Source organism: Polyodon spathula, chromosome 9 (assembly GCF_017654505.1).
Source record: "Polyodon spathula isolate WHYD16114869_AA chromosome 9, ASM1765450v1, whole genome shotgun sequence".
Classification (NCBI taxonomy): domain Eukaryota; kingdom Metazoa; phylum Chordata; class Actinopteri; order Acipenseriformes; family Polyodontidae; genus Polyodon; species Polyodon spathula.
The window spans coordinates 8,268,771-8,284,389 of NC_054542.1; the positions used below are offsets into that span (position 1 = coordinate 8,268,771).

Genomic DNA, 15,619 nt, shown 5'->3' on the forward strand with positions numbered 1-15,619 from the left:
TTAACAAGTTTGCTTACTATACCAGAATCTAAATCATTAATGTAGATTAGGAATAGCAGAGGACCTAATACTGATCCCTGTGGTACACCGCTGGTTACCACACTCCATTCTGAGGTTTTTCCTCTAATCAGTACTTTCTGTTTTCTACATGTTAACCACTCCCTAATCCATGTACATGTGTTTCCTTGAATCCCAACTGCGTTCAGTTTGAGAATTAATCTTTTGTGCGGGACTTTGTCAAAAGTTTTCCGCGCTCTGCCAAGCGCCCGTCGCTGTCCAAACACAATAAGCCTTTATCTGTCATTGCAGCCAAATAAAAAGAAGTGCAAAACACCCAGCTGGTGGCAAAGAACAAACTCTGCGTTATTTATTTTCATCCCACAGCTATCGTTTTATGAAAGGGTATTTAGTATTTATGTATACAGATGACACTGACCAGCAGCAAATGTAATAAAACATTGACTTGCAGATTTATTAAAACACAATATATAGAAGCTTGTCTACCAGTCAGTGCTATTGACAGTACAATGGTGCAATGCAATCCTTAAAAAGGTTGTAAACATATTTATATAATGCTTATTATATAATGCAGTCACTCGCAGCTACAGGGCGCTTGTACAGTTTACCAGCTTACAGTGTGTTTGATGCAAGCCATCTAAAGAAATGATACATTTTTTTGATTTCTGCAATACTAGTGAATTGCTAGGGAACACCTGGGACTATTGCCAGTCCCAGCAGCACACAAATAACAAAATAATATCAAGCAAAATGCTTGCCGGTGCATTTTCAACGTGCCAATGGACTGAATACTATCTCGTACACAGCGTGTAACACACACCAGCTCACACTGCAGAGTCCTCCACTGGACACAGCTGATCTTGCAGTAAAGGACGGGAATGAGCAGGGGCTGCAACGCTTTCTCCACGCGGTCGTTTTCAGTTTGGAGTGGTTGAAAAGGTCTTTAGACAGACTACTAGACCCAGTCCTGTTAAGACGGTGTTGCCTGTTTGAAGCTACATTTGCAGAATACATTACAGTAGTAGTGTACATTTTCTTATTCTTCCAATAAATCATGGTTGCATACACAAGGGGCCTTGGCATTTTCTCTAGATCGATCTGTCAACACTAAAGCTTACAGCAGCGCAAACCAAATCCTTTTTTTTTGCCTCCTATCAGCACTAGCTATACTACTGCTCCCCCTCCCTTTCTTCTGTTGAATATCTTTTCTTTCTTTGCTTCTATTTTATACTTCATTAGAAAGTGATTGAGTACCATCAGCCAATCAGCCTCCAGCTCTAGCGTGCTTCTAATAGACGGTAGATGGCCGCTGGAAAGCCACGGCATGAACTGTGAATCAAACTCAAAATCAATCCGCGCATGTGCTGGCTTTTTATAATGAAAGCTCAGTTTACACCTATTGGATGGCAAATACTAAACAAAGACACAATTGGTCCAAAAGTATTTAATTATCCACCAAAACCAGCCAATCAATACTTTGCACCGACAAAAGCAACCAGTCCTGTTACTGCTGACTAGAGCTCAGCATCTTTTCCAACAACAACAAACCGAGACACAGACAGCTGCGTAATGTTGCTCCATTGGTAGTTGCCCTTGACTTTCATTAGCGGCCTCGCCTTCGGCCTGGGACTCATAACTCCAGTCACGGTCAACTGCCACAGAGTAGAGCCTCCATCGAAAGGGCACTATCGCCTGCTACACAACTAAAGAGATTCAGATTTGCCCGCTGTATGCCATGTCCCAAACAAACCCCGTTTATTACAGCAAACTGCTTGTTTGTCGAGCGAGTGGTTAACCCTGCTTTTGTGCATACTGTTTTTGTGTCATTATTAACCAAATCAGATATTTTACAGCTTTCTGCAACAAAAAAAAAAGATTCAATCAGTAACAGCCACATCCTGATTACAACGTTGATTAAATTACCAAATTGTTTTCCACAAACAAGTAAGGACAACAAAAACAACTAAAAAAATCCATTCATCTTCAAAAAGGTTAGCGGCAGTTGCATCTCATTTCAGATATCATGCATTTAGTCTGTTGGGATGGACAGCGCAACACACTCAGACTAAATGTCATGAAGGCTAGTTTTCTAGATACACGTGGATTGGATTGTATGTGCCTGTCTCCCCTTTTACACAACTACACAACAGAGAAAAAAACATGTTTTGTAAAGAAGCATAAATTTAAACTGCAATTACTATCACTGTCACTCCTCCCGTGTGAAACCCCACGCGGAACAGTACAGGGTGACAGTTTCTGCCTCATTAGTGCCCGTTGCTTTCCTACAGTAACGGTCAGCATCAAAATCTCTTCAGATTCTTCTGCTTCACCAAGAAGACAAGCAATCCTTACTGCTGAATAATACCTGCTTTGCTTCTTCAAGGCTGAACCTCTTCTTTTTACACCTTTCGTGATATATATTCTCTTGCAAGTTGCATAAGCACGATTCCAGAATGATGGAGGCTACTCCTACACACAACAGATTGTTGGACGGTTGCACAAAGGCAGCTTTTTCTGTAATGGAGGGGGGGTGGGGGGGCGGTGGTGGTGTCACAGTAGTAGCACAGAACATCAGAGTGGTCTTATCTAATGAATTCTTACTGCTGTCAGATTCACTCATAAGTTTAAATAAATCAGCCTGGCTAGAGCTCCCAGAATCCATGTGTAAACTCAGCAGTGTTCCCGTTAACATGCTCCCTCTGCCTGCCTCCCTGCCTGCCTGCCTCCCTGCCCGCCTGCCTGCCTGCCTCCCTGCCTGCCTGCCTGCCTGCCTGCCTGCCTGCCTCCCTACCCGCCTGCCCGTCTCCCTGCCTGCCTGCCTGTTTACCTGCCTGTCTGTCTCCCTGCCCGCCCACCTGCCTGCCCGCCTGACTGTTTGCCTGCCTGCAACACTGTGGCCCCTAGCAGGTGTTAATAATGTCTGCGAGGGACTACATGCGGATGGATTGCAGTGACACTCAGACAGGAATAATCCAGCTCTGAGGCACTGATGCGACACGCGGATGGATTGCAGTGACACTCAGACAGGAACAATCCAGCTCTGAGGCACTGATGTGACACGCGGATGGATTGCCCTGACACTCAGACAGGAACAATCCAGCTCTGAGGCACTGATGTGACACGCGGATGGATTGCAGTGACACTCAGACAGGAACAATCCAGTTCTGAGGCACTGATGCTCAGACAGGAACAATTCAGCTCTGAGACACTGATGCGACACGCGGATGGATTGCAGTGACACTCAGACAGAAACAATCCAGTTCTGAGACAATGATGCGACACGCTGCTGGATTGCCCTGACACTCAGACAGGAACAATCCAGCTCTGAGGCACTGATGCGACACGCGGATGGATTGCTCAGCTCGGGGCTCTTACCTTGGGAAACTCTTTGTACAGTTCACTGTAGAGGCTGCGTATCCTCCTGCGGTCTGTCACTTTGTTATCTGCTGGCAGACGCTTCCCCTGCTCCCCCTTGAACTGGGCGCTGTAACTGGTTTCATGGGGGGTTTTATCCTCGGGAGGTGCGTACTGAGACTTGGCTTTGAAAGGCTTTGCTGGCTTGACATCCGAATAGGCTTTGAATTCATTTCTGTAGGGGTGCAATGAGCCGAAACACAGAGAAACAAACAAACAAACAGAATGACATCAGCGTTAGTTTAACCAGCCAGGGTGGAATCACCAATGAGGTGCAATTACTGTTTCTGTTCTATCAGTGCAGCCAAATGAAACACCGGGGAGGAGACTACATGAACCTCTGTGTAATAACATTGTAATAATGGGGTAATTACCAATGGCTCTTGCTCTTATAATTACTGTGCAATTCAATGCAAATGACCTTGTGAACAACATCTTGTTACTTGATGTAAATGCATCATAAAACCACAACACAGGCCATAGCCATGGCATTACAGACTTACTGTATTCCACTCGTAGGTATCATGTAACAGCAGATAGCATGTATTTATGTACTTATTACTTTGTTATAACATGGTTACGTGTGCATTGTAATCTAGTGCTGCTAAAAGTAGGCCAATTAACAACACTTACCTATGCAGGTAACGTTTCCAGTTTTGTTTAAAGAAACCAAACACTATAGAACTGTTGAATGATATATATATATATATATAATTAGAGCATCTACAATAATAATAGGCAACTCTGAACCAACCATTTAAAGTATGAAGCGATCAGCAGGCTGTGACGCAATGATCCGTGTTCTGAGCACTTCACTCAAGCAATCAATCAATAAGTCAAGAGATAGAGGGACAGCACTTATTAGCAATGAAGCACGTTGACTGTTTGTTTTCTACAATGCATTTAAATATCCAACACAGTTCATTCGTTTAATTGAGCCTGAAACTGCAAAGCAATGACCTTCCTGGTCCACTCAGCATCTTTCAGCTCAATGTCACGTTGCTTATCTAGCAGAGTTAATCAAATCCACACACAGAAAAGAGAACACTTTGATATGGGGTCTACCTTCAAACACCATGCACAGGTAAGTAGCTGCTAACAAAACATAAACTTCATAAAATAGACGTCATATCATTTCATCAGAAGCTGTGCACCTTTCCCATAAAATCTACACAAGGCTTTACTGACGATCGTTGCGTTGCTAGGTAGATAAACAGTATATATGTTTGATTCCTGTCGTCTGTCACACACACATGCTCAGCAGCATGCAGGATACATAACCTGCGGCTCTATCGGCAATAGAATACAATCAAATCAAATAAAATATACAAATAAAACACAATAACAGGCATTTCAATAGTTCAGTGAGGGGCTCGCACTCACAACTTTGCCACAGTTATTTCTACCATTACTCTTATAAAAGTTTCTGTAGTAAAAGCACAGTGAAGGTAAGCACTGTAACTTCCAGAGAGGTAAAGCATATTATAAAACCTGGCAGAACAGGGTAGACTGTGGTAAATACATAGTGCAACAATGGGAAGAGCATGTGAGGGGAAAACTGCAAAGCGACCCGCACCGGGGACACTGTTACAACGGTACAGTTGATCTCACTTCAGCCATTTACTGAATTAAAGACGCATGATTCTCACAGCCTCTTCCTTTCTCAGGACACACACTCCTGTGATTCTCTTCACAAAGCCTGAGAAATCGTGCCCGAGGCAGGCGCTGTGATGGGTCTGTGCCTCGCACAACCCTCCCATGAAAACAGACATTCAGAAGGGAGTCCAGCATTAAATACCACAGCACACGAGGGGCTGTCACAAACACACCTTTCATGGTACAATCAGAGTTTTTAAAATTGTATTGAACGTGCATTAGGACAGTGTTTACTGCTGTAGTAATAGAATCAGACTACAAATTAAACAACTTTTCTAAATTTGAGGAAACTGTAACTGACATTTTGAGATTGAGGCAAAAAAAAAAATCAATACCAACGGCAGACACTTGCACCTCATTGGAATCAAATGTAAAATCTATGAGCAGAATGACAACCTTCTTTAAAGAAGACAACAAGCAAACAAACCTCTGCTGAAAAAGACCGTCAACTCAGAATATTTATGAGTTTTTATTAAAGAAATTCCCAACACATACATTTGTCTCAGAAGGGCAATCTGGCACGCAGTGAAAAATAAATAATAAATTAAGAGGATGGATTAAAAAATCTGCTAAAATACCATCACTGGAGTCAATGCAACACAGAGATGAACAATCCACTAAAATACCATCACTGGAGTCAATGCAACACAGAGATGAACAATCCACTAAAATACCATCACTGGAGTCAATGCAACGCAGAGATGAACAATCCACTAAAATACCATCACCGGAGTCAATGCAACGCAGAGATGAACAATCCACTAAAATACCATCACCGGAGTCAATGCAACGCAGAGATGAACAATCCACTAAAATACCATCACTGGAGTCAATGCAACACAGAGATGAACAATCCACTAAAATACCATCACTGGAGTCAATGCAATGCAGAGATGAACAATCCACTAAAATACCATCACTGGAGTCAATGCAACACAGAGATGAACAATCCACTAAAATACCATCACCGGAGTCAATGCAACACAGAGATGAACAATCCACTAAAATACCATCACTGGAGTCAATGCAACACAGAGATGAACAATCCACTAAAATACCATCACTGGAGTCAATGCAACACAGAGATGAACAATCCACTAAAATACCATCACTGGAGTCAATGGAGTCAATGCAACACAGAGATGAACAATCCACTAAAATACCATCACTGGAGTCAATGCAACACAGAGATGAACAATCCACTAAAATACCATCACTGGAGTCAATGCAACACAGAGATGAACAATCCACTAAAATACCATCACTGGAGTCAATGCAACACAGAGATGAACAATCCACTAAAATACCATCACTGGAGTCAATGCAACACAGAGATGAACAATCCACTAAAATACCATCACTGGAGTCAATGCAACACAGAGATGAACAATCCACTAAAATACCATCACTGGAGTCAATGCAACACAGAGATGAACAATCCACTAAAATACCATCACTGGAGTCAATGCAACGCAGAGATGAACAATCCACTAAAATACCATCACTGGAGTCAATGCAACACAGAGATGAACAATCCACTAAAATACCATCACTGGAGTCAATGCAACACAGAGATGAACAATCCACTAAAATACCATCACTGGAGTCAATGCAACACAGAGATGAACAATCCACTAAAATACCATCACTGGAGTCAATGCAACACAGAGATGAACAATCCACTAAAATACCATCACTGGAGTCAATGCAACACAGAGATGAACAATCCACTAAAATACCATCACTGGAGTCAATGCAACACAGAGATGAACAATCCACTAAAATACCATCACTGGAGTCAATGCAACACAGAGATGAACAATCCACTAAAATACCATCACTGGAGTCAATGCAACACAGAGATGAACAATCCACTAAAATACCATCACTGGAGTCAATGCAACACAGAGATGAACAATCCACTAAAATACCATCACTGGAGTCAATGCAACGCAGAGATGAACAATCCACTAAAATACCATCACTGGAGTCAATGCAACACAGAGATGAACAATCCACTAAAATACCATCACTGGAGTCAATGCAACACAGAGAGATGAACAATCCACTAAAATACCATCACTGGAGTCAATGCAACACAGAGATGAACAATCCACTAAAATACCATCACTGGAGTCAATGCAACACAGAGATGAACAATCCACTAAAATACCATCACTGGAGTCAATGCAACACAGAGATGAACAATCCACTAAAATACCATCACTGGAGTCAATGCAACACAGAGATGAACAATCCACTAAAATACCATCACTGGAGTCAATGCAACACAGAGATGAACAATCCACTAAAATACCATCACTGGAGTCAATGCAACACAGAGATGAACAATCCACTAAAATACCATCACTGGAGTCAATGCAACACAGAGATGAACAATCCACTAAAATACCATCACTGGAGTCAATGCAACACAGAGATGAACAATCCACTAAAATACCATCACTGGAGTCAATGCAACACAGAGATGAACAATCCACTAAAATACCATCACTGGAGTCAATGCAACACAGAGATGAACAATCCACTAAAATACCATCACTGGAGTCAATGCAACACAGAGATGAACAATCCACTAAAATACCATCACTGGAGTCAATGCAACACAGAGATGAACAATCCACTAAAATCACCAATGCAAAGCAACACAGAGATGAACAATCCACTAAAATACCATCACTGGAGTCAATGCAACACAGAGATGAACAATCCACTAAAATACCATCACTGGAGTCAATGCAACACAGAGATGAACAATCCACTAAAATACCATCACTGGAGTCAATGCAACACAGAGATGAACAATCCACTAAAATACCATCACTGGAGTCAATGCAACACAGAGATGAACAATCCACTAAAATACCATCACTGGAGTCAATGCAACACAGAGATGAACAATCCACTAAAATACCATCACTGGAGTCAATGCAACACAGAGATGAACAATCCACTAAAATACCATCACTGGAGTCAATGCAACACAGAGATGAACAATCCACTAAAATACCATCACTGGAGTCAATGCAACACAGAGATGAACAATCCACTAAAATACCATCACTGGAGTCAATGCAACACAGAGATGAACAATCCACTAAAATACCATCACTGGAGTCAATGCAACGCAGAGATGAACAATCCACTAAAATACCATCACTGGAGTCAATGCAACACAGAGATGAACAATCCACTAAAATACCATCACTGGAGTCAATGCAACACAGAGATGAACAATCCACTAAAATACCATCACTGGAGTCAATGCAACACAGAGATGAACAATCCACTAAAATACCATCACTGGAGTCAATGCAACACAGAGATGAACAATCCACTAAAATACCATCACTGGAGTCAATGCAACACAGAGATGAACAATCCACTAAAATACCATCACTGGAGTCAATGCAACACAGAGATGAACAATCCACTAAAATACCATCACTGGAGTCAATGCAACACAGAGATGAACAATCCACTAAAATACCATCACTGGAGTCAATGCAACACAGAGATGAACAATCCACTAAAATACCATCACTGGAGTCAATGCAACACAGAGATGAACAATCCACTAAAATACCATCACTGGAGTCAATGCAACACAGAGATGAACAATCCACTAAAATACCATCACCGGAGTCAATGCAACACAGAGATGAACAATCCACTAAAATACCATCACTGGAGTCAATGCAACACAGAGATGAACAATCCACTAAAATACCATCACCGGAGTCAATGCAACACAGAGATGAACAATCCACTAAAATACCATCACTGGAGTCAATGCAACACAGAGATGAACAATCCACTAAAATACCATCACTGGAGTCAATGCAACACAGAGATGAACAATCCACTAAAATACCATCACTGGAGTCAATGCAACACAGAGATGAACAATCCACTAAAATACCATCACTGGAGTCAATGCAACACAGAGATGAACAATCCACTAAAATACCATCAATGCAACACAGAGATGAACAATCCACTAAAATACCATCACTGGAGTCACTGCAACGCAGAGATGAACAATCCACTAAAATACCATCACTGGAGTCAATGCAACACAGAGATGAACAATCCACTAAAATACCATCACTGGAGTCAATGCAACACAGAGATGAACAATCCACTAAAATACCATCACTGGAGTCAATGCAACACAGAGATGAACAATCCACTAAAATACCATCACTGGAGTCAATGCAACACAGAGATGAACAATCCACTAAAATACCATCACTGGAGTCAATGCAACACAGAGATGAACAATCCACTAAAATACCATCACTGGAGTCAATGCAACACAGAGATGAACAATCCACTAAAATACCATCACTGGAGTCAATGCAACACAGAGATGAACAATCCACTAAAATACCATCACTGGAGTCAATGCAACACAGAGATGAACAATCCACTAAAATACCATCACTGGAGTCAATGCAACACAGAGATGAACAATCCACTAAAATACCATCACTGGAGTCAATGCAACACAGAGATGAACAATCCACTAAAATACCATCACCGGAGTCAATGCAACACAGAGATGAACAATCCACTAAAATACCATCACTGGAGTCAATGCAACACAGAGATGAACAATCCACTAAAATACCATCACTGGAGTCAATGCAACACAGAGATGAACAATCCACTAAAATACCATCACTGGAGTCAATGCAACACAGAGATGAACAATCCACTAAAATACCATCACTGGAGTCAATGCAACACAGAGATGAACAATCCACTAAAATACCATCACTGGAGTCAATGCAACACAGAGATGAACAATCCACTAAAATACCATCACTGGAGTCAATGCAATGCAGAGATGAACAATCCACTAAAATACCATCACTGGAGTCAATGCAACACAGAGATGAACAATCCACTAAAATACCATCACTGGAGTCAATGCAACACAGAGATGAACAATCCACTAAAATACCATCACTGGAGTCAATGCAACACAGAGATGAACAATCCACTAAAATACCATCACTGGAGTCAATGCAACACAGAGATGAACAATCCACTAAAATACCATCACTGGAGTCAATGCAACACAGAGATGAACAATCCACTAAAATACCATCACTGGAGTCAATGCAACACAGAGATGAACAATCCACTAAAATACCATCACTGGAGTCAATGCAACACAGAGATGAACAATCCACTAAAATACCATCACTGGAGTCAATGCAACACAGAGATGAACAATCCACTAAAATACCATCACTGGAGTCAATGCAACACAGAGATGAACAATCCACTAAAATACCATCACTGGAGTCAATGCAACACAGAGATGAACAATCCACTAAAATACCATCACTGGAGTCAATGCAACACAGAGATGAACAATCCACTAAAATACCATCACTGGAGTCAATGCAACACAGAGATGAACAATCCACTAAAATACCATCACTGGAGTCAATGCAACACAGAGATGAACAATCCACTAAAATACCATCACTGGAGTCAATGCAACACAGAGATGAACAATCCACTAAAATACCATCACTGGAGTCAATGCAACACAGAGATGAACAATCCACTAAAATACCATCACTGGAGTCAATGCAACACAGAGATGAACAATCCACTAAAATACCATCACTGGAGTCAATGCAACACAGAGATGAACAATCCACTAAAATACCATCACTGGAGTCAATGCAACACAGAGATGAACAATCCACTAAAATACCATCACTGGAGTCAATGCAACACAGAGATGAACAATCCACTAAAATACCATCACTGGAGTCAATGCAACACAGAGATGAACAATCCACTAAAATACCATCACTGGAGTCAATGCAACACAGAGATGAACAATCCACTAAAATACCATCACTGGAGTCAATGCAACACAGAGATGAACAATCCACTAAAATACCATCACTGGAGTCAATGCAACACAGAGATGAACAATCCACTAAAATACCATCACTGGAGTCAATGCAACACAGAGATGAACAATCCACTAAAATACCATCACCGGAGTCAATGCAACACAGAGATGAACAAACCACTAAAATACCATCACCGGAGTCAATGCAACACAGAGATGAACAATCCACTAAAATACCATCACTGGAGTCAATGCAACACAGAGATGAACAATCCACTAAAATACCATCACTGGAGTCAATGCAACACAGAGATGAACAATCCACTAAAATACCATCACTGGAGTCAATGCAACACAGAGATGAACAATCCACTAAAATACCATCACTGGAGTCAATGCAACACAGAGATGAACAATCCACTAAAATACCATCACTGGAGTCAATGCAACACAGAGATGAACAATCCACTAAAATACCATCACTGGAGTCAATGCAACACAGAGATGAACAATCCACTAAAATACCATCACTGGAGTCAATGCAACACAGAGATGAACAATCCACTAAAATACCATCACTGGAGTCAATGCAACACAGAGATGAACAATCCACTAAAATACCATCACTGGAGTCAATGCAACACAGAGATGAACAATCCACTAAAATACCATCACTGGAGTCAATGCAACACAGAGATGAACAATCCACTAAAATACCATCACTGGAGTCAATGCAACACAGAGATGAACAATCCACTAAAATACCATCACTGGAGTCAATGCAACACAGAGATGAACAATCCACTAAAATACCATCACTGGAGTCAATGCAACACAGAGATGAACAATCCACTAAAATACCATCACTGGAGTCAATGCAACACAGAGATGAACAATCCACTAAAATACCATCACTGGAGTCAATGCAACACAGAGATGAACAATCCACTAAAATACCATCACTGGAGTCAATGCAACACAGAGATGAACAATCCACTAAAATACCATCACCGGAGTCAATGCAACACAGAGATGAACAATCCACTAAAATACCATCACTGGAGTCAATGCAACACAGAGATGAACAATCCACTAAAATACCATCACTGGAGTCAATGCAACACAGAGATGAACAATCCACTAAAATACCATCACTGGAGTCAATGCAACACAGAGATGAACAATCCACTAAAATACCATCACTGGAGTCAATGCAACACAGAGATGAACAATCCACTAAAATACCATCACTGGAGTCAATGCAACACAGAGATGAACAATCCACTAAAATACCATCACTGGAGTCAATGCAACACAGAGATGAACAATCCACTAAAATACCATCACTGGAGTCAATGCAACACAGAGATGAACAATCCACTAAAATACCATCACTGGAGTCAATGCAACACAGAGATGAACAATCCACTAAAATACCATCACTGGAGTCAATGCAACACAGAGATGAACAATCCACTAAAATACCATCACTGGAGTCAATGCAACACAGAGATGAACAATCCACTAAAATACCATCACTGGAGTCAATGCAACACAGAGATGAACAATCCACTAAAATACCATCACTGGAGTCAATGCAACACAGAGATGAACAATCCACTAAAATACCATCACTGGAGTCAATGCAACACAGAGATGAACAATCCACTAAAATACCATCACTGGAGTCAATGCAACACAGAGATGAACAATCCACTAAAATACCATCACTGGAGTCAATGCAACACAGAGATGAACAATCCACTAAAATACCATCACTGGAGTCAATGCAACACAGAGATGAACAATCCACTAAAATACCATCACTGGAGTCAATGCAACACAGAGATGAACAATCCACTAAAATACCATCACTGGAGTCAATGCAACACAGAGATGAACAATCCACTAAAATACCATCACTGGAGTCAATGCAACACAGAGATGAACAATCCACTAAAATACCATCACTGGAGTCAATGCAACACAGAGATGAACAATCCACTAAAATACCATCACTGGAGTCAATGCAACACAGAGATGAACAATCCACTAAAATACCATCACTGGAGTCAATGCAACACAGAGATGAACAATCCACTAAAATACCATCACTGGAGTCAATGCAACACAGAGATGAACAATCCACTAAAATACCATCACTGGAGTCAGAATGAACAATCCACTAAAATACCATCAGAGATGCAACACAGAGAACAATCCACTAAAATACCATCACTGGAGTCAATGCAACACAGAGATGAACAATCCACTAAAATACCATCACTGGAGTCAATGCAACACAGAGATGAACAATCCACTAAAATACCATCACTGGAGTCAATGCAACACAGAGATGAACAATCCACTAAAATACCATCACTGGAGTCAATGCAACACAGAGATGAACAATCCACTAAAATACCATCACTGGAGTCAATGCAACACAGAGATGAACAATCCACTAAAATACCATCACTGGAGTCAATGCAACACAGAGATGAACAATCCACTAAAATACCATCACTGGAGTCAATGCAACACAGAGATGAACAATCCACTAAAATACCATCACTGGAGTCAATGCAACACAGAGATGAACAATCCACTAAAATACCATCACTGGAGTCAATGCAACACAGAGATGAACAATCCACTAAAATACCATCACTGGAGTCAATGCAACACAGAGATGAACAATCCACTAAAATACCATCACTGGAGTCAATGCAACACAGAGATGAACAATCCACTAAAATACCATCACTGGAGTCAATGCAACACAGAGATGAACAATCCACTAAAATACCATCACTGGAGTCAATGCAACACAGAGATGAACAATCCACTAAAATACCATCACTGGAGTCAATGCAACACAGAGATGAACAATCCACTAAAATACCATCACTGGAGTCAATGCAACACAGAGATGAACAATCCACTAAAATACCATCACTGGAGTCAATGCAACACAGAGATGAACAATCCACTAAAATACCATCACTGGAGTCAATGCAACACAGAGATGAACAATCCACTAAAATACCATCACTGGAGTCAATGCAACACAGAGATGAACAATCCACTAAAATACCATCACTGGAGTCAATGCAACACAGAGATGAACAATCCACTAAAATACCATCACTGGAGTCAATGCCCAACATGAACAATCCACTAAAATACCATCACTGGAGTCAATGCAACACAGAGATGAACAATCCACTAAAATACCATCACTGGAGTCAATGCAACACAGAGATGAACAATCCACTAAAATACCATCACTGGAGTCAATGCAACACAGAGATGAACAATCCACTAAAATACCATCACTGGAGTCAATGCAACACAGAGATGAACAATCCACTAAAATACCATCACTGGAGTCAATGCAACACAGAGATGAACAATCCACTAAAATACCATCACTGGAGTCAATGCAACACAGAGATGAACAATCCACTAAAATACCATCACTGGAGTCAATGCAACACAGAGATGAACAATCCACTAAAAAATACCATCACAGAGATGAACAATCCACTAAAATACCATCACTGGAGTCAATGCAACGCAGAGATGAACAATCCACTAAAATACCATCAGAGTCAATGCAACGCAGAGATGAACAATCCACTAAAATACCATCACTGGAGTCAATGCAACACAGAGATGAACAATCCACTAAAATACCATCACTGGAGTCAATGCAACACAGAGATGAACAATCCACTAAAATACCATCACTGGAGTCAATGCAACACAGAGATGAACAATCCACTAAAATACCATCACTGGAGTCAATGCAACACAGAGATGAACAATCCACTAAAATACCATCACTGGAGTCAATGCAACACAGAGATGAACAATCCACTAAAATACCATCACTGGAGTCAATGCAACACAGAGATGAACAATCCACTAAAATACCATCACTGGAGTCAATGCAACACAGAGATGAACAATCCACTAAAATACCATCACTGGAGTCAATGCAACACAGAGATGAACAATCCACTAAAATACCATCACTGGAGTCAATGCAACACAGAGATGAACAATCCACTAAAATACCATCACTGGAGTCAATGCAACACAGAGATGAACAATCCACTAAAATACCATCACTGGAGTCAATGCAACACAGAGATGAACAATCCACTAAAATACCATCACTGGAGTCAATGCAACACAGAGATGAACAATCCACTAAAATACCATCACTGGAGTCAATGCAACACAGAGATGAACAATCCACTAAAATACCATCACTGGAGTCAATGCAACACAGAGATGAACAATCCACTAAAATACCATCACTGGAGTCAATGCAACACAGAGATGAACAATCCACTAAAATACCATCACTGGAGTCAATGCAACACAGAGATGAACAATCCACTAAAATACCATCACTGGAGTCAATGCAACACAGAGATGAACAATCCACTAAAATACCATCACTGGAGTCAATGCAACACAGAGATGAACAATCCACTAAAATACCATCACTGGAGTCAATGCAACACAGAGATGAACAATCCACTAAAATACCATCACTGGAGTCAATGCAACACAGAGATGAACAATCCACTAAAATACCATCACTGGAGTCAA

General features: G+C 40.9%; 1 protein-coding gene across 2 annotated transcripts in view; it reads right to left on the reverse strand.

The window, feature by feature from the left end:
- Positions 1–15,619, reverse strand: part of map6a (microtubule-associated protein 6a) — a 41,039-nt gene that overhangs the window by 7,131 nt on the left and 18,289 nt on the right. For both annotated transcript variants that reach the window (XM_041258659.1, XM_041258658.1), the window contains one exon: positions 3,394–3,607. In XM_041258659.1, the coding sequence (XP_041114593.1) occupies positions 3,394–3,607 (214 nt within the window). The remainder of the gene's footprint in view (positions 1–3,393; positions 3,608–15,619) is intronic.